Genomic DNA, 26,951 nt, shown 5'->3' with positions numbered 1-26,951 from the left:
GGGAAGCTGAATATATGAGAAAAAAGAAAAAGAGAAGATGAAAGAGAAGTGCAAAGCAGTATAAATAAGATGGTGGCAGAGCACAGAGGGCATGGCAGGTGAGGAGCATAACCTTGTACATGCATTTAACAAAGCTGTATCAGTTTGCTTTTGCTATGTAACAAACTATCTTTAAATTTAGTACCCAGGGATTTAGCTCAGTGGTGTAAGCACCTGCCTGGTAAGCTCAAGGTCTTGAGTTTGAGCCCTGGTACAAAAAAACCCAAACAACTTAGTACCTTAAAACCATCACTTGTTTTCATCTCCTTATAATTCTGTTGCTTAGCTGAGTAAATCCAGTCTGGGCCAGCATGGCTGACCTTGTTGGTTAGCTGGGGCTGAATGGTCTCTCATGCAAATTCGGGACCTCATCTGAGATAGCTATTCCCTCTTCTCAACCAGTATACCAGCCCTCTCCTTCACATGGAGGTCTCCAGGTTCCAAGCAGCAAAAGAGAGCAAGTCCACAGCACAGGCATTTTATTTTCCATTCTTCTGCTTGATTGCATTCTATTTGTTAGTATCCCACTGGCCAAAGGAAATCTTGCTTCAAGGGGTGGAGAAATAAACATCTGTCTTGCTGGGTGATGCTACAAAATAGAGCAATTATTTTCTTTAAGATCCAAGAGGTATGAATTTCTTGTAGCTCTGGGCAGAAGGAGATATTTAATTCTCTGCATCAGTTATATAACTTCCAGTTCAACTAGGAAGAACCAAAGATTTTGAGTAGCTAAAATACTATAGATACATGTAACTGTGAACATTATTTTAATTCTGTTCCAAACAAAAACAGAAGTATAAAAGTAGTGCAGCAAAAAATAGCACCACTCTCATTCATGAAAACGATGCTAAAGTGATCACTAAACAAACTGGTAGTACCCAGTTTCAAACTCAAACCTGAGTCCTCTTGCTCATAGTACCATTGTATGATTTGCATCAGTCAGCGCCTAAATGACATTACTCATTTAAGACTTAGATTCAAGAGTAGTAATCATAGCTGCTCTTAACCTATTCCTACTGTATCCCTGAACTGTGCCAAGCATCTTACACCCACAAACTATTTTACTATCATTGCCCCAGTGTAGATACTGAAACAGGTTCAGATATTAAATGATTTGCCTCACAGTATTTATTAAGTGAAAGAATCAGAAATAGAAAAATCCCACAAGTTATGAGGCTCCTGTGACTATGGGAAGCAGTCACAATCATCCTTATCTTGGTGAAGTATTCTTTCATGTATACTGATCTGGGATCTGTCATCTTTCTAGAGGCCAAGTGAACTCCATGCTGCTGGGCAGACTTACTCATTCATCCATATTGACAGATTTAAAATACCAAGATTGTTTTAGATATTTAAATATAGGAAATGTTGGCTTGCTCAGTCTGAATAATTGTTAAAACTTGTTTTAGGATATTCTTATATTGACTGAAAATAACCACATTCACATGATAGTGTTTGACATAATAGTTTTGCTTTTAAGCAATAACAGTCGCAATGGAAAAGAATAGTTGTAGGTTTTCCTCCTATCCATTTTTTTGCTAAAAAAAAAAACTTTATTGAAGTATAATAGACATGTGATAAACAGCATATATTTAAAGTGTAAAATTTAATGTTTGACCTATATACACATACACCCATAAAACCATCAAAATCAAGATGAGCATATCTGGCACTTTCCAGAAACACTTCATTCCCTTTTGAAGTCCATTCCCTGTCCTGCCCTCTTGCCCAACCCCTACACAACAATGATCTGCTTTCTCCTAGTTTGCATTTTATAGAATATTATGTGAATTAATTTTATGGAATATTATATGATTGATACATGTCTTTATTCTGACTTCTTTTATTATAACTTTTTAAATTATAACTAAGAAAGAGAATGCTGCTGTTTTTACTCTGAACATGGGCCAGGACTATTGAAGTTACCTGTGAATTGTACATTAACCAACTAATGGTAGTGATGAGTTAATCTATAACTTCATCTGTTAGCTGTTAACATGACCCCCAAACCTAACATCCTCTTGACTGTCAGACCCTGTTTCCAGATACATGTTCTTGTAAGTCAAAAATTGAAGTATAGCTGAAGGATATGGGAAGAGCTAGTGTTGGTGAATGTTGATTGGTCCCTGCCCATCATCTTACCTTGATGAAATACACTTTCATAATGTTATATGACTGCAGGAGCTGGGTGCCCTGCTAAAAACAGTGGCTGTCTATCTTATAAGTTTGAGTTATATAAATGTTCTATCTAGCTAAAAGCAAATGTAGAAAGCTGAGGAAATTATTGTTGCAAAAGTTCTCACTAAGATTTATTAAGTGAACTCAATTGCTACCTTTGAAATCATTTTAATTTACATTCTTTTAGAGATTATATCTCCCTTTTAAACTATCATACGCTCATCAGCTAACAAGTCCTTTATAGTCTACTTCCCTTTAGCAAGTTGTTTTTTAAAAATTCCTTAACCATGCTGGCACTATAACTCAGTAGCATAGTAGCAGTCTAGAATGCACAGAGCCCTGGGTTTGGTCCTTGGCATCATTATGTACATGTACCAACTCCACATAAGGAATATAAGCATTCTGTGCTGCAAACTTGGTTTAAAAAGAAAAAAGGAAAAAGATCAAGAGATGGGCAGAGCAGGGAGCGAGAGAAGGAAAGGGAGACTGAAAAAAAAAATTAAGGTGTATTATTTACCAGTTCCCCATAAGGAATGTAAACATCATATACTATATACATGTGTACATGTAATAAAAAAGTCCTTAAATAGGGGCTGGGTGTTGTGACTCAGGCGTAGAAAATTTGCCTACCATGTACAAGGCCCTGGATTCAATCCCCAGTTCTTCCTTAAGTACTTGGCTTCAGATTTCTTAGTATAGGAATGTTCTAATAATGATTTCTTGAAATAATACACATAATGTTTACACCTTATACTAGTATACCTCAAAGTTGTTTTTGAAAAATTAACATTGGATTCCACTGAATTCTGATTTTCTCCACAAACAAAAACATGGGCATTGCAGGACTCTTAAGAAGTAGAGGTGCATGCCTGACAGGATGCAGTTGACTCTATAAACACCCTCCCCACGTGCTAGTATTTTGTTACCACAAGGAAGTTATATCCTCCTTTTGCAAATTTCAGATGTGAGAGTAGATATGTTTTCATCCCATCCCAGAACTACGGGATATTTAACTGATTCAGATAAACCTCAGTTAGGCTCATTGCTGCCTAAGAGAGCGCCTCTGTCACTTTGCACAGAGACTATAGAGACTCTTTAATTGGCTCCTAGGACAGGAGAAGCAGGCTTAGCGTCAGGGTTCTACATATGTTCCTGGACTGGCAAAAGCAGATTCAGTCTCCTTATGGTGCCACATATGTCCCAGGGCAGCAGAAGCAGACTTATGTCCTTTGAGTATGTCACATAAGCTCTGCTGCCAGATGAAATTGGATTGGTTATTCCATGTGGGACCATCTGACCAGAATTCTTACCTTTAAAGGGAGTGGTTTGATGTCCTTCTGGCTTTGACTTACTGTGACGTATCCTAGCCCTCTGAAGGATATATATTTTTATTTGTTTACCCTTAAAGGGATGGCAGCTAGTGTCTCATGCCTGCCTTATATCTGATTGCCTATTCAACCAAAGTGGGCATAATCTGCAGTTACCTGCCTGCTTTAAAGGGTTACATGGCTGTTATAGTTTTACCTCTGTCTTCATACCCACAACCAAACTGCCAAACTCCTGCATGGTAAAAGAAAACATAAGCACCCTGGATCATAACCCAAGTCTTTTCCTGTTCTATTGAGACTTTCCCAACAGGAAAGGCTCTGGGTAATTGATAGAGATTATCCTTGATTCACTTAATGTAACCTTTTTACTCTTTCCTTTTCCTGGGATTAAGCTCTTCCTTTGCAAGAAGTTCTTTTCTTAATGACAGAATCATTTACTTATTATTGACCAAAGGAAGTGATCCGGCCCAGCTCCACCTTTCTGCGGCTCATAGTCTCTTACATTGTAATAACTTTTAAAGATGTTAACTTACTCCCACTCTCCCATTTTCTGCAGTTAAAGTCTGTCACACTGCCTTCCTGTGACAATAGTTGCCTATATATCTCTTGGTGGAGATGAGTACCAGTACTGAGTAGATGTTTTAACATTTACTCAGGGAGGGCTCCCAGGCAGCACTGCTGAAGTGTCATTGACAGGATAACGAATTGAGGTCTGATGGAGTAATCCAAAGCCACAGGGACTGCTTAGATGTCATGCACTAGAAACTAAACTGTGGGCCTGCCGATTGCTACTAAGAGAGCAGGTAGGCACTAATCTGTGGGAAGGTGTATGTGTTGGCCATGTGAGTGTACTGTGATACAAAATCACCATGTACCCAGTGTCACCTTGGCACACCTTACCCTACATGCTACCTGGTGTAACTGCAGGGTTTGCTGTCTCTACCAGCACTTCGTGTCTTCACTCCTGGCTGGCCCTCTCTTCCTCTTCATTCTGGAAGCTTGGCCTGAGCCCCTTCTGGACCACAACAGCTCATACCATGTCACCCATCCAATCTCCATTTCAGAACTGGGTTGTGTACCCTTCAAGGGGAGCCATAGAATTGAGCTTGATCCATTGTTTCTTTAATTGACCTAGCTCCATTTGTTTAATCCTGTAGACTGGCTATTCTCTGCTTCACAGCCCAAAGAGACTTTGATGGGGCGTGAACCTAGGAGCAAGAGTCCTAGTGGTGATTGTCGCTGTATCCTGCACATTTGGAAGGGATGCCCAGGAGCATCTTTCCCTCAAGCTAGCATCATTTCTGGGGCTGAGCAAGGCCAGTTTGATGTCTGTTTCCACTTTTTTTCCTTCCCCTTCCACCATAACTACTGTTTATTGAGGCCAGGACTGAAATACATTTGGAAAAAAATAAAGAGTGTACAAACTGGGCTGGGGATTTAGCTTACCAGCACAAATGCCTGCCTGGCAAGTGCAAGATTGTGAGTTCAATGCCCCGTATCAAAAACTACAGTACAATACAATACAGTACAATACCTTGCTGGATATAGTGGCACACACCTGTAATCCCAGCACTGAGGAGACTGAGGTAGGAGGATTGCTGTGAGTTCAAGGCCAGCCTGAATTATATATTGAGACCCTGTCTCAAAAGCAAACAAACAAAACCCCAGCAGAATAAAACAAATAAAACAACCTTTACTTGTTGGCATGTACAAGTAAGAGTGTAGCACTTGTTCTTTGAATTAGACCTAAAATACAGCCTTTATGTGTTTGTGTTTTACAACCCATGATCTCAGCTGCTATAGGCAGTTGTACCCCTGTCTGTATCATTAAAAGTATTCCTAGTGACAAAGGTGTCGTGATTTTTTTTGCAGAGAAGTGACTATTGGAAGGTTACACACAAGTTCTGTGACATGGTAATGTCAGCTAGAGCATGTTTGAAGGCTTATTTCAAGAAGGAATGTGTTTTTGAAAAGCAAAATTAAAATTGAAAATAGTATCCTCAAGATTCTCATCTTTATTTTGTTTTGTCATCCTGTTACTGAAAAAAAAAATCCTTCTGGAACTTACATTTTACTACTTTGCTCTGCTAGAGAGTTAGAGACTCCTGTGCAAAGTCCTAGGGCACCTGTGGAATAGAAACTAAAAGCCTGGATCCAGGATACAGGCATCTGCCTTGGAACTCCATTTGGAATGGTTGCTTTTAGGCCCATAGCTATCTCTTCCCTCATTTGCATGCCTGCTGGTTCCAGTTGCTATAGCAGAAGCTGGTGACTAGGATGCCTGTGTTAGTAACCGCTCATGAGGCCTTTGTGAAGGACCTAGACTTCTGCTTTGAGGGCAGGCATCACAAAAAGGCTCAAATATTTAATGCCTCAGAAGTACATTTTCTCTTGTCATTAAGAACCAGAAATACAGCTGAGAAAGGAATTTGTCCATTTGAGGAGGGGGAGGAGAAAAGAATTGATAAATTGGGTTAAGAAAGGCATTCCCAACAGTTGTGGTGGCACATGTCTGTAATCCCAGCAGTGAGAGACTTAGGCAGGAGGATCACTGCAAGTTCAAGGCTAGCCTGAGCTACATAATGAGGGGAAGGCCAGTCCAGACTACCTAGTGAGATCCTGTTTCAAAACAATAGTAAAAGGGCATTCCCAGCCTGCCATCTCTCCCTGTCTGATCTCCCTAGGATTTTGGTTTGGTAGGTGTCTGTCTTAATTACACCTCAAACTTGACCTGAGGAGCTTTCAGACCTACAGAGGCCTGGTGTGCCACCAGCCAGCTCCCCTCAGTTATCTCCAGGGAGAAGTATTAACCAGCTCCCTCAGTGTTCCTGTATGCCACCTGCGTGACACCCACTCAGCACCCTGCTTCTCTCATGCCATAGCATCATTTCTTGCCTTACATTGTGATATTTGTGCATGTATATGAATTGCAACACAGAAGGTAACTTCATAATGACTCTTATGATTACCTGTTTTGCATAGGTTTTGGATCTGCAAGAGGGATCAAAACATATCTCTACTCTCTTTCTAAGAAAACAGTCTTGTATGCAAGCAGAAAGGAAGGGGACCAGGTGCCCAAAACAGACACACATAGAGAAGGTGTTGTGCTTAAAAGGGGCAAATATATGTATGATCATTCCTGGGGACTTAGTATGTGTTCTTAGTCCTCCCATCAACTATGAAAGTATGTCTTCTTCATGCCCACTGCACAGATGAGGAAATCAAGCAGAAAAAGGTCATCACGTGCTTATAGTTACAAAGGTGGTAAGATAAGCCAGCATTCCAACACAAACAGTATGAAGTAGTAGCTTCCTTCCCTACCATTCTTCTGTGGTGGTACTTGTTTTTTTTAAAGAAAAGAGACTGGGTGTCCAGCCTGGCCTCCTGTCCTAGACTGTCAGGCTCTTACTCCTCAAGACTCATGGCCACATTTGTGGGGGGTATTAGCAAACTGATTATACCCAGATAAGAATAGTAAGACTGGGGAGGGAGGTGCATCTGCCCTTTCCTAGAGATAGAGATTTGATTCTGTGGCTGTTAGAATGGTCTTGGTGTGGGCTTAAGGATAATAAAATAGCATCATTTCTTAAACGCTGCTGTGGCAATAGGAAGTCTCAGATAAAGGGGATCAACACAAGTCACAAAGAGGACCATTTTGAAACAGATCCTCAAGAAGTATAAAGGGTGAAAATTATACTGTTTATGAGCTTGCATTGACCAAAATGGCAATAGATGTAACTCCTTGAATGAAATAGCCTCTGACATAGGATCTTTCAAGCTGCTAGCCTGTACAAAAACAGGAAAAATTTTTACCCTATCACCTCCTCCCAGGAGTAAATATGGTGCAATATGATAGGCAAGTTGGGAGGAAAGCCCTCCTTGTGTTGACTATTTGAGCAGCATGACATTTGACAAGGGAGTCCAAATGGGTAGGAGAACTATGTGGAATTTACGGTGGTACAAGGAAATACACAGTTACATAATCTGTTAATGCAGTAGTTGGAGTTTCAGCATTCGTGTTTACATAGGTGTACACTTCATTTTGTTTTGTTTTGTTTTGAAATAAGGACTCCCTATGTAGTTTAGGTCGGCCTTGATGTTACTGTGTAGCCCAGGCGGGTCTCAGCCTCCCTAGTGCTGGAATTACAGATGTGCAGCACCACACCCAGCTGTTCAACCCTGATTTTAGAAACTCTTGGAACTAGTTGACTATTTCTGTGGCCTGGGATTATGGAGAGAGACAGGTCAAATGTCAGCTCACTGCTTCATAGTCCACTGACCATGGACAAGTTATGTAACCTTGGAGCCTCCAGCTGTAAAATGAGGGTCAGTGACACCTCCCATGCAGAACAGATTCAGTTCCGTACGAAAGTACTCAGGGCCCTGCCTTGTACAGTAATGAGTACTGTCCTTTCCTTACTTTCTCTTCTTAGAACCTCATGCTTCTAGCCAGTATTGCCCCTCGGTGGAATATGCTTTAAGATTCTAAAACTTCTGGCCACATGGTAAAGAATCCAAAAGGAAGTCCCCTTTGCTGGCTTCTAGTTCTTGCTGCCCTCTGCTCTAGGGCCATCTTCTTAGGGACAGGCTGCAACGGAGAGTAGATAAAGCTTGGCCTCAAAGGCTGGGGTGCCCTTTTGCATGTGCCTAAGCCCCTTTAATTGGCAGGTAGGTTGAGGACTAACTGATTTCACACTGACATGCTCACCTAAAGAACTCCAAAGAATTAGGGAAGTCTCATCTGGACCATATCCTTTGAGGCTTTATGAAGGTGTGTATGTTAAAATAGAAGGGCTAGATACTGTATATTGTATTCAGGGGCTTGTTAGTTCTTATCCCAAGCTCTACAAATATTAGCACCAGCGCTGATTCAGGCATACAGAAGTTTTTATCCAGATAATATACCTCCTTCATGAAAATAAGAATATTATACAATCAAAGTAAGCCTTTTAAAAAATCTGTTTACCACCTGATTTGGAAATTCTATAATACATCCCTTTTCCTCATCTTAAATATTGTTACGGGTACCAATTAGGTAGCTCTGGGCTCTACTAGTCCAACTGCATTAGGACACTGACTCTAGAAGGGGCCTTAGGCAGTTTTGGGGTTACATCAGTGGTTCCCTGCCCTATATGAATTTTTTTTTTTTTTTTAAACTGGAAATCAAACTCAGGACTTTGTGCTTGCCAGGCAAGTACTGTGTCACTGAGCTATATATCCCTGGCCTCCTACCTGAATTTAAAAACTAACTGGAAAACTTTTAAGAAAAATATTGCTACTGGGATTCCATTCCATAAACATTGAACTGTCATCTTCTGCGGGTGGGGCGTAGGCTTGGTTATTTTCCTACTCCCCCAGTTTCCTCCTCAGTGGGCCAGAGGTCAGAACTAAGATCATTGCTGAGAGCTCAACCTTTAGAGAAGTCCTGTTTCAGCAGCAGCATCACCACCACTTGCACATACTCCAGATAACAGCTCTAGGGTGTTGAGACTTTGCAGGTCCTGTTGTTCCTTGTTAAGCTTAATTCTGCCACCTAATTAACACTTGTTTATATTAATTAATTACCACAAGTATAGAAGGCAATGGTTTTTTTTTTGAAGTCTGTAGTTGCTGACTTTATAAGATTTGGCCTGAAGTGTGACTTTGGGAAACTAAGTCCAAGATAACAACATCCAGTTTTTTCCAAATTTCTCTTCCAGGCATAGGCAGTTCCGTAGCAGATTTTCCATAACATTCTTCACCCAGCACTGTGGATGGAACATGAGGGTGTGGACAACCCTCTTGGGCTTTTGGTGCTCCTTGTCAGGTGTTAAAACAAAGAGGATCATTGTGTTTCTTGGAACTGATCTAAAAGTCTATGTTTAAGATTAAGATCTAGGGAAATACATATCCGTTTGACACCAAGTAGTTTCTGCTTGTGAAAAGGGTACCAACCTCTACAGGGGCTCCCTCTGACACCTCTATGGACTACACCTCTTCTGTCTGTTTCTTTAATGAGGAGAAATTAAGTGGGGGCTGCTACATATTTTAAGAATAAATTACACTGTTTAAACTTAGGCAGCTTTAACCACTAACTTAGCCACTGAATTCTCCCGGCTACGTATTTCCTAAATAGATCAGCATAATATTAACTATGATTTAAAATGTACCATCTTTGTTCTGGAGCTTTTAGAGGCTTAATGACTTTAATTATGGCAAGAAATATCCTCCTGGTAGAGAGGAGTTGGCCAACTTGTTGGGGAGGGCACTTTCCTTGTGAGGGTTAGAGAGAGCCAGATGTGGGGGCACACCCCAAAGTCTGGCTGATGGATGAGGGGTGGGGCATGGACAAGCAAGGCTGGGATGGGGGGATGGGCTGAAGAGTAAGGGTAGAGGCAGAGGGAGGCATCCAGGGGGTGGAGGAACCCTGTAGGGGGGACTACTAGGGGGGTGTTGGCCGCAGGGCCTCAGAGTTCTGAGCTGTGTTTGTGGCTTTGGTGCTTTGATCTCCTGCCAGGGAAACCTGGAAGGTCAGGCCAGGCTGCAGCCAAGCTCCGGAGCAAGGAGCCAGAGGAGCAGGCAGCACTGTGCCACCCACCCTCATCTCCTACCCCCTTAAGTGACCCTGCCTGCCTGGTAACCCGCCCCTTGCTACCCCCCTCTTTACCCTTGGGGCTGTTTTTTTGTGCTGGTCTCCCTTAGGCAGTGAATTAAGGACTCCAAGTCCTAAAAGAAAACTAGCAAAATGCCCTATAAATTTCACTTGATAAAATTGTATATGTTGTATGTGTTTTAAAAGAAACCACTTTTTTTTTTTTTTGGAAGTTGCCCCTCCCTCTCCTTCCAGTACAGAATACCTAAGATCTGAGTCTGTTGATGATTTGTGTGTATTTTCTCTCCCCGTTTCTAACATTCCCCTTCTTGGCACCAGGTTTTTCTCACCGTTTACCAATGTGCTCTGGTGTGTGACTTCATTTCCTATGGAATGAAAGGTTTCTGTCGGAAAACAGTGCCTTTGGTGAGACTGGCCTTGTGAGCCCCCTTGCCTGGCGTGAGTGTCCCGTGTCATGCAGTGACTCATGCTTCAGGACCTGAAGCTGACCAGAATGTGCAAGCCTGGTGCCTGGGTGGTCACTACTAAGTGAAGAATTCAGGGAGGAGGAAAGGAAAAATTGAGGAGTTAGGGTTTAAAATCTATTTTGTGGGTTGGGGCTGGGGCATAAAAGAACCCAGTGAGTCCAACTCTTTGGGCTAGGGTAGGACCTGCTGAAAAGAGACCTGTGGGCATTGGGCGTAGCCAGCCTTGGGACTGGTTGGTTGGTCTCCATCAGTGTGAACAGTCCCTCACCGCTCCCTGAACACATGTGCAGGCTTAGTGGCAGCAACGACAGTAACAAAAACAGGACCTATCATTGCTGTCCTGCATTTCTGTAGTGTAGGACTTAGGTGGATGCATGTTTCAAACTAGTGACTTAGTCTCTGATTATCCTAAACTAGGCCGCCATTAAGTTAGGGAATTTTGAAGCTACATAGACTCTGTTGCCAGCATGCTGCAGATCTTCGCACCTGGTGGGGAGAACAGAGATGAGATCCTGCTCTCCTCTGCCCGTTGCAGGTTATGTTTTTCTAGACCAAGAAAAGTCATATGTCTGTCTGTCTATCTGTCTCTGTCTCTCTGTCTCTCTCTCTGTTTTTTTTTTTGCAGTTCTAGAAATTGAATCCAAAGCCTTTACACTGAGCTATTTTTATTTTGAGACCGAGTTTTGCTAAGTCTCAGTTGCCCCAATTGTGCTTATACTTGCAAGCATGTGCTACCACGACTTTCTTGGCTGGCTTTTCTTTGATGAAGGTACCTTTGGTTCCTTCAAAGAGGAGGAAAAACACGATTGAGTGCACAAGTTGTTTGTTCTTAAGCTATGACCTGGAGATGAGCAGGCTCAGAAGCCTTGGAGCCTTGGCAAGATCTACCACAGGCCATGTTGAGTGCCTCAGGTTGAGGCTGATCAGAGACAAAATGCCTATTTTAAAGGTAATGACCAGTCAAAAAAAAAAGCCTGTCAACAAATAGAATAGCAGAATACAGTGTGGTCAATAAGAATCCAAATCTTAAAAATTTGAAGTGGGAGGAATATTGAGTTTCAGGAAGATCTAGTAGAGAAAATCTGATCAATTGAGAGGTGATGGACTGAGGAGATCAGGAGGGAGCTCCAGTGGGTACAGGGAGCAGCAAGGCCAGGTCTCTGATGCTTACCCCTCTGGTAAAAGCTGATCCTTTTTAGGTTCAGCAACAAACATTTCTTGGCCATCTACCAGTGCCAGGCATTTTGCTGGTTTCTAAGAATTTAGCAGAAAAGAAGCTTGCCCACAGTCTGCCCTCTAGTGAGGGAAGCATTTGAAGTCAACAATATAGCATAATGTCATGTGTGCTGCAGTGTGGAACCAGAAGGAAGGCTGCCCAAAATCTCATCTATAGGAAGAACACGCCCACTCTTGCTGAAAGAGAATTAGAAGAGGTACAGATGAGCCATGGGCAAGACGTAAGTACATACTTCAGTGGGCAGGGAGTCAGTTCAGAGAATTAATAGAAGAGAAGCTCAGTAATGAGCGCTAGAGTTGAAGTGATGAGTTTGGAAGCAGTAAGCACAGGGAGATCAAATCTAGACTGGGAACCGGGAACCGGGCAGGAATGGTTGAGGAGAACAGGGAAGTCAGGTCCAAGACTTAGAAAGACCTCTCTGCTGCCCTGGGGCAGTGTGGGCCAGGAGTCCCCAAGGAAGAATGTGGTTGTGACTCACAGGTTGCAGGATGGCAGGAGTAGAGATAGAAAAAGTGGCTGGGTATGGAAGACAGAATCAGTGTAACTTACAAGCAGTGAAGTGCAGGTAAGGGCAAAAGACTGATTTTTACTTGGCCCCTGGGCTGGGAGGCCAGGGTACATCTGCTTGAGGAAGGAGCCCAAGTTGTAGAAAGGTAAGGACTATATGAAGAGTAGATTTATGTTAAGGACATCTGCACTCACATTGTCCAAGCAAGAAATGACCCACAGATAACCAGAGCAGTGTACTCTGCTCTGGAAATGGCTGGAAAAGAAAATGGGGATCCGAGCTAAAGCAGGAGACTGTTGCTAAATCATGAGAAGCAATGGGACTCCAGTATACAATTATGTCCACTACACAGCTTTGGGTCAAGTTGTTCGTATATCCAAGGAGAGCACCACATGAATGTTTACTTGGATAAAAAATGATTATTTCTGCCAGATGTAGTGGTGCATGCCTGTAATCCCAGCTCTCAGGAAGCAGAGAAAAGAGAATCACCATGAATTTGAGACCAACCTGAACTACATAGCAAAACCCTGTCTCCAAAAAAAAAAAAAAAAAACAAAAAACCAAGAAAACTAAAAACTGAAATAGCACAAATATTGGAAGAAGAAAAATACACGAACAATTAAGTTAGAGAACATGAAGAATATCACTGTCAGTAAAAATATTTGCAGGGGCAAGAATATTGCTCAGTGTTTTGTTGTAAAAAAAAGGGGAAAAAAAGTGCTCTAAAGGATACAACTGCAAGTGTGTTTAGGGGTGTTAAATAGCTGACCATATTAACGTTTTTGGTTGGATCATTGAACACAACTGTTTGCAGTCTCTCTGTTTGAATGTCCACTTTGTATGCTTTGATACTGTGACTTGAGCAACTATCTCTAAGACAATAATGTATAATCTATTAACTGGTGATTTCTTTTTGTTTTTTTGTTTTTTGTAGTTCTGTATTACTTTGTACCCTTACACCGCTTTGTTTTGTTTTGTTTTGTTTTTTCTCTTTTTCCTTTTAAATAAAATTTTTAAAAAAGAGAATATAGCTCAGTGGTAAAGCACTTTCCTAGCATACACTGTGCCCTTGGTTCTATCCTCAGCACTAGATACATATTATAAAGAATTTTTAACAACTTGTTGGAAGCTTTATAAGTATTTAGAAAAAGTCGGGTGAAAGGTTATATTTAATATAGATCAAAAAATTCTAGTTGGATCCCTCAATATGTCATGACTTTCCCATAAAATGTCAAAGGCATGTCTTCACAATAGCTCTAAAAATCAAATTTTGTTGATTGTCCTATGATTAGAAATAGGATACAAGGGGCTGGGGATTTAGCTCAGCGGCATAAGCGCCTGCCTGCCTTGCAAGCAGACAGTCATAAGTTCGATCCCTGGTACCGATAAAAACAAAAAAGACAAAAAAAAAAAAAAAAGAAAGAAATAGGGTACATAGGAGATTTTCTGCTAGCTTGTAGGTTATTTCCTATTAAGACTATACTCTTGGGGCTGGGGATTTAGCTCTGCGGCATAAGCGCCTGCCTTGCAAGCAGGCAGTCGTGAGTTCGATCCCCGGTACCGATAAAAAGGAAAAAGAAAAAAAAAAAAAAAAGACTATACTCTTTCTGCATATTCATACAGTAAAGATTAGCCACTGGAGACACTATATCCATACTTGATGAAGGGACAGGTAAACAAACAAAAAAGGAATCTTTTCCAGAGACTCCATGGAGCAGGTGTTGGGTGAGTCTGAGGTCCAAAACCAAGTCTGAGTGTTACTGCATCCAACAGGGAGGTCAGATGCATTCCTAAGTGGAGTTTCTGGCCTCTAGACTCTAGGCTTTGTATTTTCCCACTTACAGTGGTGATAACTGTTCTCATTAGAGTGCCTCATTTGTATTGGGATCTTCTAGGCTTAGTCTTATTGATAGAAACACTTTCTTTTTTATTGGCAGTAACCAAAAAATATGGTTGGAGGCTCATTTATCTGCTATTTCTCCCCTCTCCACACACGTACCTTTCCCATCCCTTCCTTCCTTTACTTCCCTTTTCTTTCTTTCATGTTGGAGAATAAACCCAGGACTTCTGTTCCAAGCTACATCCTCAGCGGTTTTTTGTTTGTTTGTTTGTTTGTTTTTTTGGGTGTTTTTTGAGATAGGGTCTTACAAACTTGCCTATACTTATGATCAAATCTGTAATCCTATTGTCTCAACTGCCCAGAGTGCTGGGATTGCAGGCATGCACCACTGCTCTTGGCTTCATACATTTTTAATAAATATTTATTGAATTACCATAGGAGTGATAAGTGGCAATTCAGTATAGCCCTGGGTACTAAGGGTAGATGTTTGCTCTTTTGTTATTTGTTTTTAGTGGCTGTAGACATTGTCTGCCCCTAGGTGTTGCAGTCTTGGAAAGATAAAGAACCAGGACAACCTTGTACTTAACATTCTACCCCCAGGCTTCTTTCTGCACAGCAAAGACTGGTCCTACCTGCCCTATCCTGCAAAGCTGATAAAGGACATGAAGATAATTTTATGGAAAGGGCCTGCCAAGGTCACCCAGGCCAGGCCTTTGGCTGGCTGCTTCTTGAGCTCTGTCAAGACTTTACACCTCTCTTCTGTTGTCCCAGCCTTCTCCTGCTTTTCCTTCTACTCTGGTTTATGTGGTTTTCAGGATAACTGCCTATTAGTGTAACCCATTTTACCAGTGACCTTCACCTAGCCACATCCACCAAGTTGCATCCTTTGCATTCTTTCTTTTAAAGAGCCTTATTTTGAGAATTTTGGACAATGTGACACTGTAAAATAGTTTCTGGTGGTCACATGACTAGTATGAGGTATAATAAAAAATGCAGTGTTTAGGATTTTAAAAAATTACTACAGTAAAAGACACATTGCAAACCCCCCTCAGCATATTCCCTTTCACTTTAAACACTTATTCATTGTGATTGCCACTTTCTGAAGCAGTTTTGGAAGTCCTCTTTCATGTCTTTAGTTTGCTATTGTGGCTTTTTAAATCAATTTAAAGTTTACCTTTCATGGTCATTTTGACTTGGGAAAAACCCAGAAGTCATCAGTGCTAGATCCGATGAATAAAGTGAGTTAGAACACTATGGTGTTTTCATGAGCCTGACTTTCCATTGGCTAGCACTTAGTGACAGCATTCACTATATTTTTATGAAAATTTGTTTATAAAGGTTGCGGCAAGTTTTTAAATGAAAATGTGGGGCCAAAAGGACAGTGTTATTAATCAGTGTTCTGTGTTTCCTAATTTGCTTTGGAAATAATATAATATAATAGAGGTGTCATTTTAGGTTATTCACAGCCTATTTTAAATTCCGAGCTGGGTTTTAACAGGCAAATTCCCAGTAGGATCCTGGGGACTCCCCTCCTATCCAGTCTTGGCAAGTGTAAGAAATACAAATTTACTTTAATAGCAGCTTACATTAAAATAATTTTAAAAGTAAACTGACTGAGAATTAAGCATTTTCTTAAATACAGTATTTGTCCTTGGATTCTGTACATTACCCTGGTTGAAGTGTGTCTAAAGCTAAGCCACAAATGGGATTTACACACATTTGTTACCTGTTTCAAAGAGTTTTAAAATTTCTTTTATGGGACTGGGGATATAGTACATGCATGAAGCCCTGGGTTCAAACCCCATTACCACCAAAAAAGAGGATCATGTCCCATCTGGAGTCTCCCAAGTTCTTCAGACTTCCACATTCTTATGGAGCAGGGAAGCCTGGAAGCCTGAGGGAGGCTACTTGGCTCTGTAGCTTCCTTGAGGCATATTCCCAGGAAATCATCTTTACCCTTGGTCATATGTAACCTTTCATGCCAAGGCTGACAGATTCTCCAGATGCACCAGCATCAGAGTGGGAGGTATTCCCCATCAGGACACATATGAGCACACATTTCCCTGCAGATGCTCTTTGATATGCTTAAGATTGCGGCAGAAAGAAAGGATGAGAATTCTATTTATTTCCTGATCTGTGGAAGAGTTTGTGAAGAAGAACTGAGCAGAAAATTTAAGCACTTGCTCATTTTTACCTCTGTGGTTCACAAGCTGTTGACCTACGCAGAGGTCTGTGGGCCTAAAGATTTTAAGGGAGAGGCCAGGTGTGGCAGCACTCTCCTACAATCCCAGTACCAGAGACTGAGAATTGCTGAGATCCTGCCTTCAAAACAAAACATTTTCATGGAAGAGAAGAGCAAAGCCATTTTGCCTCTTTCTCAGCTGTGCCACCAATGTTCCTTTGCCAGAGAGAGGTGATAGGTTGATTGCAGTACTCTGGATTCTCAGTTGAACAGCCAAGACTAGAAAGTGGAAGAGACATCAGTTATAATGCCATAGGTATTCTCCTTTTATAGATGAAGAGACTGAGGCAAAGATAAGGAAATTCAGTAATTTGTCCAGGAATGGCTCTATGCATTTAGTCAGCAGAAACAGAGCTTTGCTAATGGGATGCTCTGTGTGTTCAGGTACTTAGCACATATGAAAAAACCATTCTACATGTGAGTATTCCACTATTTGGGAGAGAGAAACAACTCTACGAATGTGGGGCACCAGCTCTAGGTTTCTAGAATCCTTCAATTTGAGGTTGGGGAGAAGATGACAGGCAAGTGTTAATGGCCAGAAGTGTCCCTTCAACACACTGAAGAGAAGCCTAAGTACTATTGTCAGTCAATCCCAGTTGAAAGCTAATTTCCATACTCAGTTTTGAGCTAAAACAGTGGAGAGGCACCATAGGCAGAGACTTTAAATACATTTGATCTCAATTTGAAAAAATAAGAACCCATTGCTCAAGGACAGATTCTTGAGCATAGTACCCTGAGATAAAGGGCTTCTTAAACTGCTGAGGTGTGTGCTGTCCCTGAAGCTGGTTTTGGTCCTATGTATTTGGTATCATGTGCCAGAGTTGCTTAAAAGCTATGGGATGAGACTGCCCTCTGGTGGGCCAGGAGAGTCATTGGTCCAGCCAGGTTCTTAGCTGTGGTGCTGTCTCACATCCGTAAACTGACAATTCCTGTGGAAAGAAATCACATTTTACTCTTAAGCACTTGGACTCACAGTGATTCTGTTGACCTCTAAGCCGTCATTACCCATCATATAGCTTTCCAGTGTTGGAGTTTGTTCTTCCTACATATTGTAGTGGAATCATCTCCCAAACAAGATTTAGCCTCCTAAAAGCAATTATATCTTATTGCCTTATGTCTTACTCTTCTACACCTTCTACCCCGTTGCTCACTTAGCTGGACATGAAATTAGAAGGTTAATTAGGAAAGGAATCCTCCTCATGCTTCCCACCCCTCAAAAAAAGAACCTTGTCACTTCTCATTTGTTTTTGAACTTTCTAGTCTCATCTCTCTGATCTATAGTTCTGCAAATGGTTGAATAATTTGGATTCTTTAGAAAACTTATAGAACTCAGTTTCCTGGGCCTGACTCCAGACCTGCTGAATCAGTCTCTGTGGTTTGAGCCAGGAAATCTGCTTTTACAAACTTCCCAAGTGGTTTTTGATGTGCAGCCAGGTTTGGCAGCCAAATGTTCTAAATCCCCATTTACAATTATTTCTTGTAGGTTCTCCCCTACCCATCGCATTTCCAAAGGTCTTCAACTTGTGTCACTTACTAAAATTGGCCATTTTGAAGTTCATTCAGAGATAGTCAACATGTTATTCTAACTAGACAACATGGAATGGAAGAAAGGACCGCAAGAGATGAACTAAAGGCATTTGTTTTGCTTGCCAAAAGCTCTGTTCATAGCAGAAAAATATTAAAACTAACTCTGTGCTCACTGGGAAGCTTATTTGTCTATAGTTTGTTTTTAATATTTGGGCTGATTAGAGAGACAAAGGTTTATTGAATAACGAATTATCTGCTTCTACTTACTCTAACTCACCTGCTTGGATAATATACAAGGTAGATGGCATTATCCTCTTTTTTTTTTTTTTTTAAACAGATGAGAAAGTTGAGGTGTAAGAAAGTTGGGTAACTTGCACAAAGTCACATAAGATTGTTGCTGTCAGGTCTGTGTTTGAGCACAGACCTGTTCCCTAAGGCCACCGTTAGGAAAGTAAGAGGACCAAAGTTGCCTACTAACTTTTTCGCTCCTCTAGGCCAAGCGAGCAGTGCAACGGGGAGCTACTGCAGTCATCTTTGATGTATCTGAAAACCCAGAGGCCATTGACCAGGTAAACCTATACTAATCCTGCAGTCTCCCTGAGAGAGTCACTTCCTTCAGTTGGCTTGACTGGCCACGGCTATGTCACCTTCACGTTGGAGCCTTTGCTCTTGTTTGCTGAAGTAGGATGTCTGTGTTTGGGCATTATACCCAAGGGAGCTGTCCCGAAGGGAGTTAAGAGCCAGGGAGTTGAGATTGGGAGACATTTTCAAAGACTCTACTGAGGTATCAGCCAGCCCAACCTATTTTACAACGAATATTATACTTATCCTTGCTCTTCTGGGAACCCTCAGGCTTCAAAGGTTTTCAGACAGGGATTTGATGTTCTTTTCCTTCAGCCCTTTTCTTTATCTTGCCTTCCCCCACCCACCTCCAGTGCTGGGGTTTCACACCCAGGACAAGCACTCCACCACTGAGCTACATCCCCAGCCCACTGTCTCTCTTACTTTTTAAAGTTAACACATCTTTTCACCAGAGCGCTCTCTTCTTCAGCTAAACCAAGGCTCAGAAGATCCACTCAAGAGACCAGTGGTATATGTGAAGGGTGCAGATGCCATCAAGTTGATGAACATTGTCAACAAGCAGAAAGTGGCTCGAGCAAGGATCCAGCACCGTCCTCCTCGAGTGAGTGTCCAAGCTAGCCAGCCCATGCCCAGCAGTTTCCCTACCACTGTCTATGCCTATGATTCCTTCAGGCTTTGGGCTTTCTTTCTGTCTGAAATATGAGTGTACCCTAGGTTTCTTCTGCAGGTTGAGTTCTACAGGGCAGGAGCCAGGAAGAAATTTCACCTATATTCCATTGAAAATTTGATGTTTCAGAAATAGATGATTTGTGCTAAGAAGTCAGTCTGGTCTCTTCCACCTGGCTTTCTTCTTGGTAGCCTTTCATGTGTCCTCCTGCCCTGTGTCCCCCTGAGAGGCACACTGAGGAAAACTGAAGGAGTAGACTCATCATTTGGTTTCCCATGCCCCATCCCTCTATTTGCCCTAGGCACTAGAGGAAACTATACCCTTCTTCCTAGAGGGCAAATTACTTTATCAAGACAGCCCAACTCATGGTTGAGTGTGGAAAAGTTAGCTTTCAACTGGGATTGACTTTCATGGCTGACAATAGTACTTAAGCTTCTCTTCAGTGTGTTGAAGGGACACTTCGGGCCATTAACACATGCCTGTCATCTTCTCCCCAACCTCATATTGAAAGATTCCAGGAACCTAGAGCTGGTGCCCCATATTCCTAGAGTTGTTTCCCCCTCCCAAATAGTGGAATGCTCACATGTAGAATGGTTCTTTCACATGTGCTAAGTGTCTGAATGCACAGAGCATCCCATTAGCAAATCTCTGTTCCTGTTGACTAAATGAGTGTCTCAGATGAGGCAGCTTCAGGCTGTGGGAAGAAGCACTGTGCTAGTGTGATGTGAGGGAAAAGGCAGGAACTAAAACTGGAGGGGGAGTTTGTAGAACTGACTTGCTGGACTGTTTTTAAAGGAAGAAAAACCACTTTGGTAAGTATGATTCATTGTAGTAGAAGTTGTTTTTATGGAAGCAGCACACAATTTTCTGAGTTGTTTTAAACCGTTAATTACATGGTTAGTAATCACTGTTCTCTCAAAACATGGCACTTACTCCTTTGTCCTATAAATGTGATTATTTGTGTTTATTTGGAAAGGCCTTTCCTACTGGTTACAACAAACTTTGTGTTATTCCATGGGTGTCCAGGCTGGTTGGTTTGGTTTGGTTTTTTGTTTTGTTTTTGCAGTGTCTCACTATGCAGGTCAGGCTAGCCTTGAACTTGGTATATAGCCATAGCTAGCCTCAAAATTCATAACAGTCCTCCTGCCTCAGCTTCCCGAGTGCTGGGATTATAGGCATTCACCACCAAGCCTGCAACTAGGCTTTCTGAATAGAATTCTCTTGACTATTGGGAGGTCTAGCTGAAAGCACTGCAGGGCAACCCTAGCAGACCAGAGCACTACCCGGGCCCAGAGAACATGTTGTGTTTATGTGAGCTGAGTTCTAGGAGTTTGCTGCATACTGAGGGGATTCTTGCCTCACTCTGCCAATCCTTGTCCCAACTAGGGCCAACAGCCCATGTGTGCCCATTACCAAGATGAAGAGTGGCTGAGATTAACTGTGTTTGTGTTCTGTTCTAGCAACCCATCGAGTACTTCGACATGGGCATGTTCCTGGCTTTCTTTGTGCTTGTCTCCTTAGCTTCCCTCATCTTTCTTGTCAGAATCAAGCTGAATCAGCGACGTCAGGTAATCCCTAAAGCAATTCCAGAATGTTGACCTGGTTTCCTTGTTGCTGGTGAAAGTCAGGAGTCTGTCTGGTCAACCCACTGTATGTAGGTCTGAGTGTCCAACTAGTCTTCCACTGTCTTCAGTGTTTCAGAAGGCCAGGCCTATAAAAGCCCTTAATTATTGATACTTTATCAGAATAAATATTTACATAAATGTTCCAGTAGGCTTTGTTGTCTTGCTTCTCAGACAGCCCTGGGCATCAGTAGCACTTGAGCTGAGTATAAATGCAGAGTCTCAGGCCCTGCACCAATGTGCTAAATCCAGTCTGCATCTGATAAGCCCCCTGAGTGATTCTGGATAAACAGAGTAGCCACAGAAATGCTCCAATCAGCACATCACTGTGTACTTGTAAGAAAGATTTGGGAGCAGAATATAGTAAGGAGGAACAGGAAGCAGAACTCTGAGATGTGTGGTATAGTGACATCTTAGGAGAGAGATAGTGTTGCACATGGTAGTGGTCTTGCAAGAGGAAAAATGCTTAAGTTCTCATGAGGCTTGAAAGGCCACCCCCACAGAACAGGGACCAGTGTTTATCCACTACATCCTGTATGCCTGTGGCTAAGGTCACATGCGTTGTCTCATTTACCCTCACAGCTTCTTTCAACATCTAGGATGAACCTTTAGTGGAGAGCAAGGTCTTACAGAATTGGGAAGCAGTAGGGTTAAGTAATAGAAGGAAATTTCTGCCTTCATTTTGAAGGCAAGACCACTTGAGGAAAGCCTAGACTGATGTCATGGGCACTCCAGAGGTCTGGAAAATACATACTGTGGCAGTCTGATATCTCAGAGTGATGTCTCAGAAGTCTGTTGTGGCTGGATGGAGCTTAGTATTTGTCCCAGCTCATTAAGTGTCATGGCACTTGGGTTGATCACTACTGTTTATGTGTACCAGATTCTAATACTGACCATGTTCTGTCATGCAGAATTCCATGAACAGGCTGGCTGTGCAGGCTCTAGAGAAGATGGAAACCAGAAAGTTCAACTCAAAGAGTAAGGGGCGCCGAGAGGGGAGCTGTGGGGCCCTGGATACCCTCAGCAGCAGTTCCACATCTGACTGTGCCATCTGCCTGGAGAAGTACACCGATGGAGAGGTAGTGGCAGGCGCAGAACCTGATGTGGGAGGGGAGACAGAAGGCAGACTAACAGAAGCTCCCAGAACTAGTCTTTTCCCATAGCCTTGCAGCAGCATACAAGGACAACTGCACGTGATAGTGGATGACCTGTGATGTTATCATTATTTCTCCTGAGATTGTGGTGAGGACCACAACACTTTCTAGAGGATTACACTAAATGTAGGTGACTTCAAAAGTTGGACTGGAGGGGCTGGGGATTTAGCTCAGCGGCATAAGCGCCTGCCTTGCAAGCAAGCAGTCGTGAGTTCAATCCCCGGTACCAATAAAGAGGAAAAAGACAAAAAAAAAAAAAAAAAAAAAGCAAAAGTTTGACTGGAAATGTATGTCAGGAAATGTCTGGTTTTAAGATCATTCGCACTTGTTAATTGTTTTTGAATTGTTCTTCTGAAAACTCTAGTAACTAGTAATTGGTATATTTTACTTGCAAAGATTTTACTTACAAGAGATTTGATTTCCCCCAATACTGTTTATTTGGAAAGTTTCAATCCTTCAGAAAAATTGCAAGAATAGGACCATGAACCGCATAGATTATTTATCATAATCACTTATTGGCAATATTTTGGTTGGTACCTGAAAATCTCTATCTGAATAGGTACATCCACAGTTTTGGGGACCAAGGAGCAAACCACTTGAGAATTTTAGGCGTTTGATGTGCCTTTGATAAAACTATTCCATTGCTTTTAAACTGTTGAATGAATGTAAGTTTTTACAGAAGCATCTGGAATAATAACTTCTTGCATGAGCCATGGGATAGACTTCCTCAGCTCTAACCCTGGCCCAGGTGGAGTCTTAACCTTGTGAACATAGAAAAATGTCTTCATTCTCAGTGTCTGTACTTGTGACATGGGCTTGACACTGACTACCCTCCCGGGTGATCATGAAGCTTATGGAGAAATTGGAGGTAGACCTCTTGGCATCATATCGGGCACATTATTAGATATTAATTTGAATGTTACTATGTGTGGGACTGGTCAGAAAATGAAAAGATAAAGTGAAATTAGGAAACTTGGAGGATGCTCAGGCTTGGGAACTCCATAGGAAGTTCTGCCACAGAAAAATCCATTGCATTTGCTCTGTATGGTCCAGTGACAGAAGGGATTGGAGAATTTACCCTTCTGCCGCAAGTTTCAGACATCTTTTTTTCTACTTGTCTCCATTAGCACAATTTGGAGGCAAACCCTAATCCCACTTGAAGACATGAATAATATCGTGGGATATTCCTAGCTCTCTCTGTTCATAGTTCCTAGGCTTCATATCATTAGTACAAGGCTTTAGTTTTTCTATATGAAGACATGAATAAATGTGTATCCTCCCAACTCAAAGGGAGCTACATGTGCTGTTCCCACTTCTTTTAACACTGAGGGATATGGCAGACAATTTTCTTCTCCATAGAAACTGTCTGTGAGCTTTGCCTCAGGAAATGGAGTTGACCTATAACTGGAAATGGGGAAGAGAGTGAGAAGTATGTTAGTCAGCTTTCCATTACTATAACAAATGCCTGAAATAACTTAGAAAAGGCTTATTTCAGCTTACTGTTTTAGAGGTTTAAGATGATGATCATTTGGCCCTATTGCTTTGGGCCTATGGTGAGGCACCACATCATGGCAGAAGCACATGGTAGAGAAAAACCTTTTACTTCTCAGCCAGATCATGAAAAAGGGAAAGAGGAGTTTGGGGCCTCCAAACCCCCTCAGGGGCCAGCGACCTCTCAGTAGTGCCAGGATGGGTACCAAGCTTTTAAACATCTGGGCCTTTGAGGAATACTTAAGATCCAAACTGTAACAGGAAGTCACCAGTACAGTGAACAGGACTCCTCAGTACATGTTGGGCTCTGCAGGAGGAAGCAGGTATGGGGCTCAAGGCAGAACTGCCCTGTTCTGCCCCTGTGCCCTCCCTTCAGGCTCTGTCCTCTCTCCCTCTTCCCAAGGAGCTTCGAATTATCCCCTGTACTCACCGGTTCCACAGGAAATGCGTTGATCCATGGCTGTTGCAGCACCACACCTGTCCCCACTGTCGGCACAACATCATAGGTAAATGTCACTTGTCTCAGTCATTGCTGAAAAGTTACATCAGAGGACACTGTCCTTACGCACTGTCCTTACGACGTGTCTAACAAGTATGTGACATACCGTGGGCTCAGGAGCTTGCAAAACCACCACAACATTGCCTTCTTCGAGGCATGGTGGCCATGTAAGTTGGCTGAACAACACTGAGAAGAGCTTGACATTAAGAACCACTCTAAGGGGCCTTGGAGTATAGTTTAGCATGTGCCTAAGCATACTCAAGGCCTTGAGTATTTTTGAGGTGGGGGGAGCGTGTTAAGGCTTTGGGTTTTATTCCTCACACTATCTAGAAAGAAAAAGAAGCGCCTTAGCTCAAGTTCAGGCTTTATATTAAACAGGTAGGTGACCCTTCCCTACCTCTCCATGCCTGAAGCCTCCAATTTCATTTGTGGGATGACAGTAATGATAACCTGCTCATATCCAGATCGTAGGCTTGTTCCCAGTGATCATAACAGATGATAGATGTACTGTGACAGATGTAAGATATTGCTTCTGTGTTATGGGGCAGTGCAGGAGGCACTGTCATCCCTCTTGGTACCCTTATCAGCCAGAGCAGTGGGTAGATGAAAAACGGGCTCTTGCAGAAATGACCACCTTTCATAGAGGCATGTTGTCCGTTTGCCAGCCTAACTGACCTTGATGACAGCTTAGAATGTGGTAGGATGGTAAGAATAGGCACCTTGGCATATAGCCTTTTTTCATGCCTCCAGATCTTGGCACCAATATGCTTGTTTCCTCTACCTCTCCCCAGAACAAAAGGGAAGCCCAGGTGCCATGTATGTGGAAACGAGCAACCTTGCACGTGGTCGGCAGCAGAGGGTGACTTTACCAATACATTATCCTGGTCGTGTGCACAGGACCAACGCCATCCCAGCCTACCCCACAAGGACAACCATGGACTCCCACGGAAACCCCGTTACACTGCTATCCATGGACCAGCATGGGGAGCAGAGCCTTTATTCTCCACAGACCCCCACCTATATTAGTGGCTACCCACCCCTACACCTGGACCACACCCTGGCTGCTCATCGCTGCAGCCTCGAGCATCGAGCATACTCACCAGCCCACGGCTTCCGCAGGCCCAAATACAGCAGCCGCAGCTTCTCCAAGGCAACTTGCTTCTCCCAGTATGAGACCATGTATCAACACTACTACTTCCAGGGCCTCAGCTACCCGGAGCAGGAGGGCCCACCCCCGCCTACCCTCCCACCCAGAGGCCCGTCCCGTGCCTTCCCATCCAGTGGGGGCAGCAGCCTTCTCTTTCCCACTGTGGTACACATGGCCCCACCCTCCCACCTGGAGAGTGGCAGCATGTCTAGCTTCAGCTGTTACCATGGCCACCGCTCCATGTGCAGTGGTTACCTAGCCGACTGCCCGGGTAGTGACAGCAGCAGCAGTTCTGGCCAGTGCCACTGTTCCTCCAGTGACTCTGTGGTGGACTGCACTGAGGTCAGCAACCAGGGCGTGTATGGGAGCTGCTCCACTTTCCGCAGTTCTCTCAGCAGTGACTATGACCCTTTTATCTACCGCAGCCGGAGTCCTTGTCATACCAGCGAGACAGGGGCTTCAGGCAGCTCAAACAGAGGGCCTGCTGTGTGCCTTGAGGGCTCCCTACCACCCGAGGAGCTCCTGGCAGCACATAGTCATGGTGCTGGAAAGGGAGAGCCATGGCCAGGCCCTGCCTCTCCCTCCGGGGACCAGTTGTCCACCTGTAGCCTGGAGATGAACTATAGCAGTAATTCCTCCCTGGAGCACAGGGGGCCTGCTAGCTGTACCTCAGACGTGGGGCTTGAGGCTTCTTCCGGGGCTGCCCTGGACCTCAGGAGGACCTGGAAGGGGGCCCGAGAGGGGCCATCATGTGTCTGCTGCTGTGAGCCTCAGCCCTTTGCACTGGGGCCTGGAGTAGGAGCACCTGGCAGTTGCAGTACTTTGTTCCTGAGTGCCCCCCTTCATGAGGGCTGCAGCCACACTGGAGGGGAGCTACAGCCAGGAAGCTCCCAGAGCCTGTCTGGTCTTCACCCAGACCATTTGCCCAGGATAGATGGGGTGAAATATGAGGGCCTGCCTTGCTGCTTCTATGAAGAGAAACAAGTGGCCCATGGTGGTGGAGGGGGTAGCGGCTGCTATACTGAGGATTACTCGGTGACCGTGCAGTACACACTTGCTGAGGAGCCCCCACCTAGCTGCTACCCAGGGGCCCAGGACCTGAACCAGCGCATCCCCATCATTCCAGAGGATGTGGACTGTGACTTGGGCCTACCCCTAGGCTGCCTAGGGACTCATAGCCTCAGCCCCTGGGGTGGGACACTGGGTCTGAATGCCCTGCGGCCCCCCAGGGGGTTGGGGACAGCCCAGGAAGAGGAGCAGGCTCCATTCTACCAGGCTGATGTGCCACTGCAGCCTGATTGTCCTCCAGAGGAGGCAGGTGCCACCAGGTCCAATCTCCCCAGTGACCCGCCAGACACTCAGAAGTCCAACGCCCCAGGTGCTGAGGCTGCAGGTAAGAGCAGGCATTTCCATGGGAAGGCCCTTCTCATGCCCTTGGTATCAAACACCATCTGTATATGATAATAATATCATCTCCACTTTTCCTCTGTTTCATATCCACTGAACCTTTTTCCATGATCTCTTCAGTCTCTACCAAGCACACCTCACATGCATCCTGCCCTGTTATGTCCATTGCAGCACTCATGTCCTAAAGCATATCTCAGATACATCAGCTTTTCTGCACACCACCCCCTCAGTCGTCTCATTCCATCCCCATTCCTTTCTAGGCAAAGGCAAAGGTAGTCTCCTGTCATAGGGCTTGCCTTATCTTTCGATGCAGTGGCCTTTTTCTTTTTCTTTCCTTTTCTTTCTTTCTTTCTTTCTTTTTTTTTTTTTTTTTGTACCAGGAATTGAACTCACAACCTCACACTTACCAGGCAAGTGCTTAAGC

General features: G+C 43.4%; 1 protein-coding gene and 1 long non-coding RNA gene across 3 annotated transcripts in view; one reads left to right on the top strand and one right to left on the bottom strand.

The window, feature by feature from the left end:
• Positions 1 to 26,951, top strand: part of Znrf3 (zinc and ring finger 3) — a 157,035-nt gene that overhangs the window by 117,652 nt on the left and 12,432 nt on the right. For both annotated transcript variants that reach the window (XM_003478026.4, XM_063225994.1), the window contains exons 3-8: positions 18,453 to 18,527; positions 19,010 to 19,141; positions 20,668 to 20,775; positions 21,741 to 21,908; positions 23,878 to 23,980; positions 24,765 to 26,513. In XM_003478026.4, coding sequence (XP_003478074.3) covers positions 18,453 to 18,527; positions 19,010 to 19,141; positions 20,668 to 20,775; positions 21,741 to 21,908; positions 23,878 to 23,980; positions 24,765 to 26,513 — 2,335 coding nt within the window. The remainder of the gene's footprint in view (positions 1 to 18,452; positions 18,528 to 19,009; positions 19,142 to 20,667; positions 20,776 to 21,740; positions 21,909 to 23,877; positions 23,981 to 24,764; positions 26,514 to 26,951) is intronic.
• On the bottom strand, positions 22,397 to 25,200 carry LOC111753936 (uncharacterized). Its single transcript, XR_002788699.2, has 3 exons — positions 25,074 to 25,200; positions 23,905 to 24,006; positions 22,397 to 23,387 (listed from the first exon to the last, which is right to left on the bottom strand). It is a non-coding gene; the product is annotated as an uncharacterized LOC111753936 (long non-coding RNA).

Source organism: Cavia porcellus, unplaced genomic scaffold, assembly GCF_034190915.1.
Source record: "Cavia porcellus strain 051 isolate PalLab524CR breed Dunkin Hartley unplaced genomic scaffold, mCavPor4.1 scaffold_16, whole genome shotgun sequence".
In the NCBI taxonomy this organism is placed as follows: Eukaryota; Metazoa; Chordata; class Mammalia; order Rodentia; family Caviidae; genus Cavia; species Cavia porcellus.
Note: the sequence above shows the minus strand (reverse complement) of the source record. Positions and strands in the feature narration are given on the sequence as shown.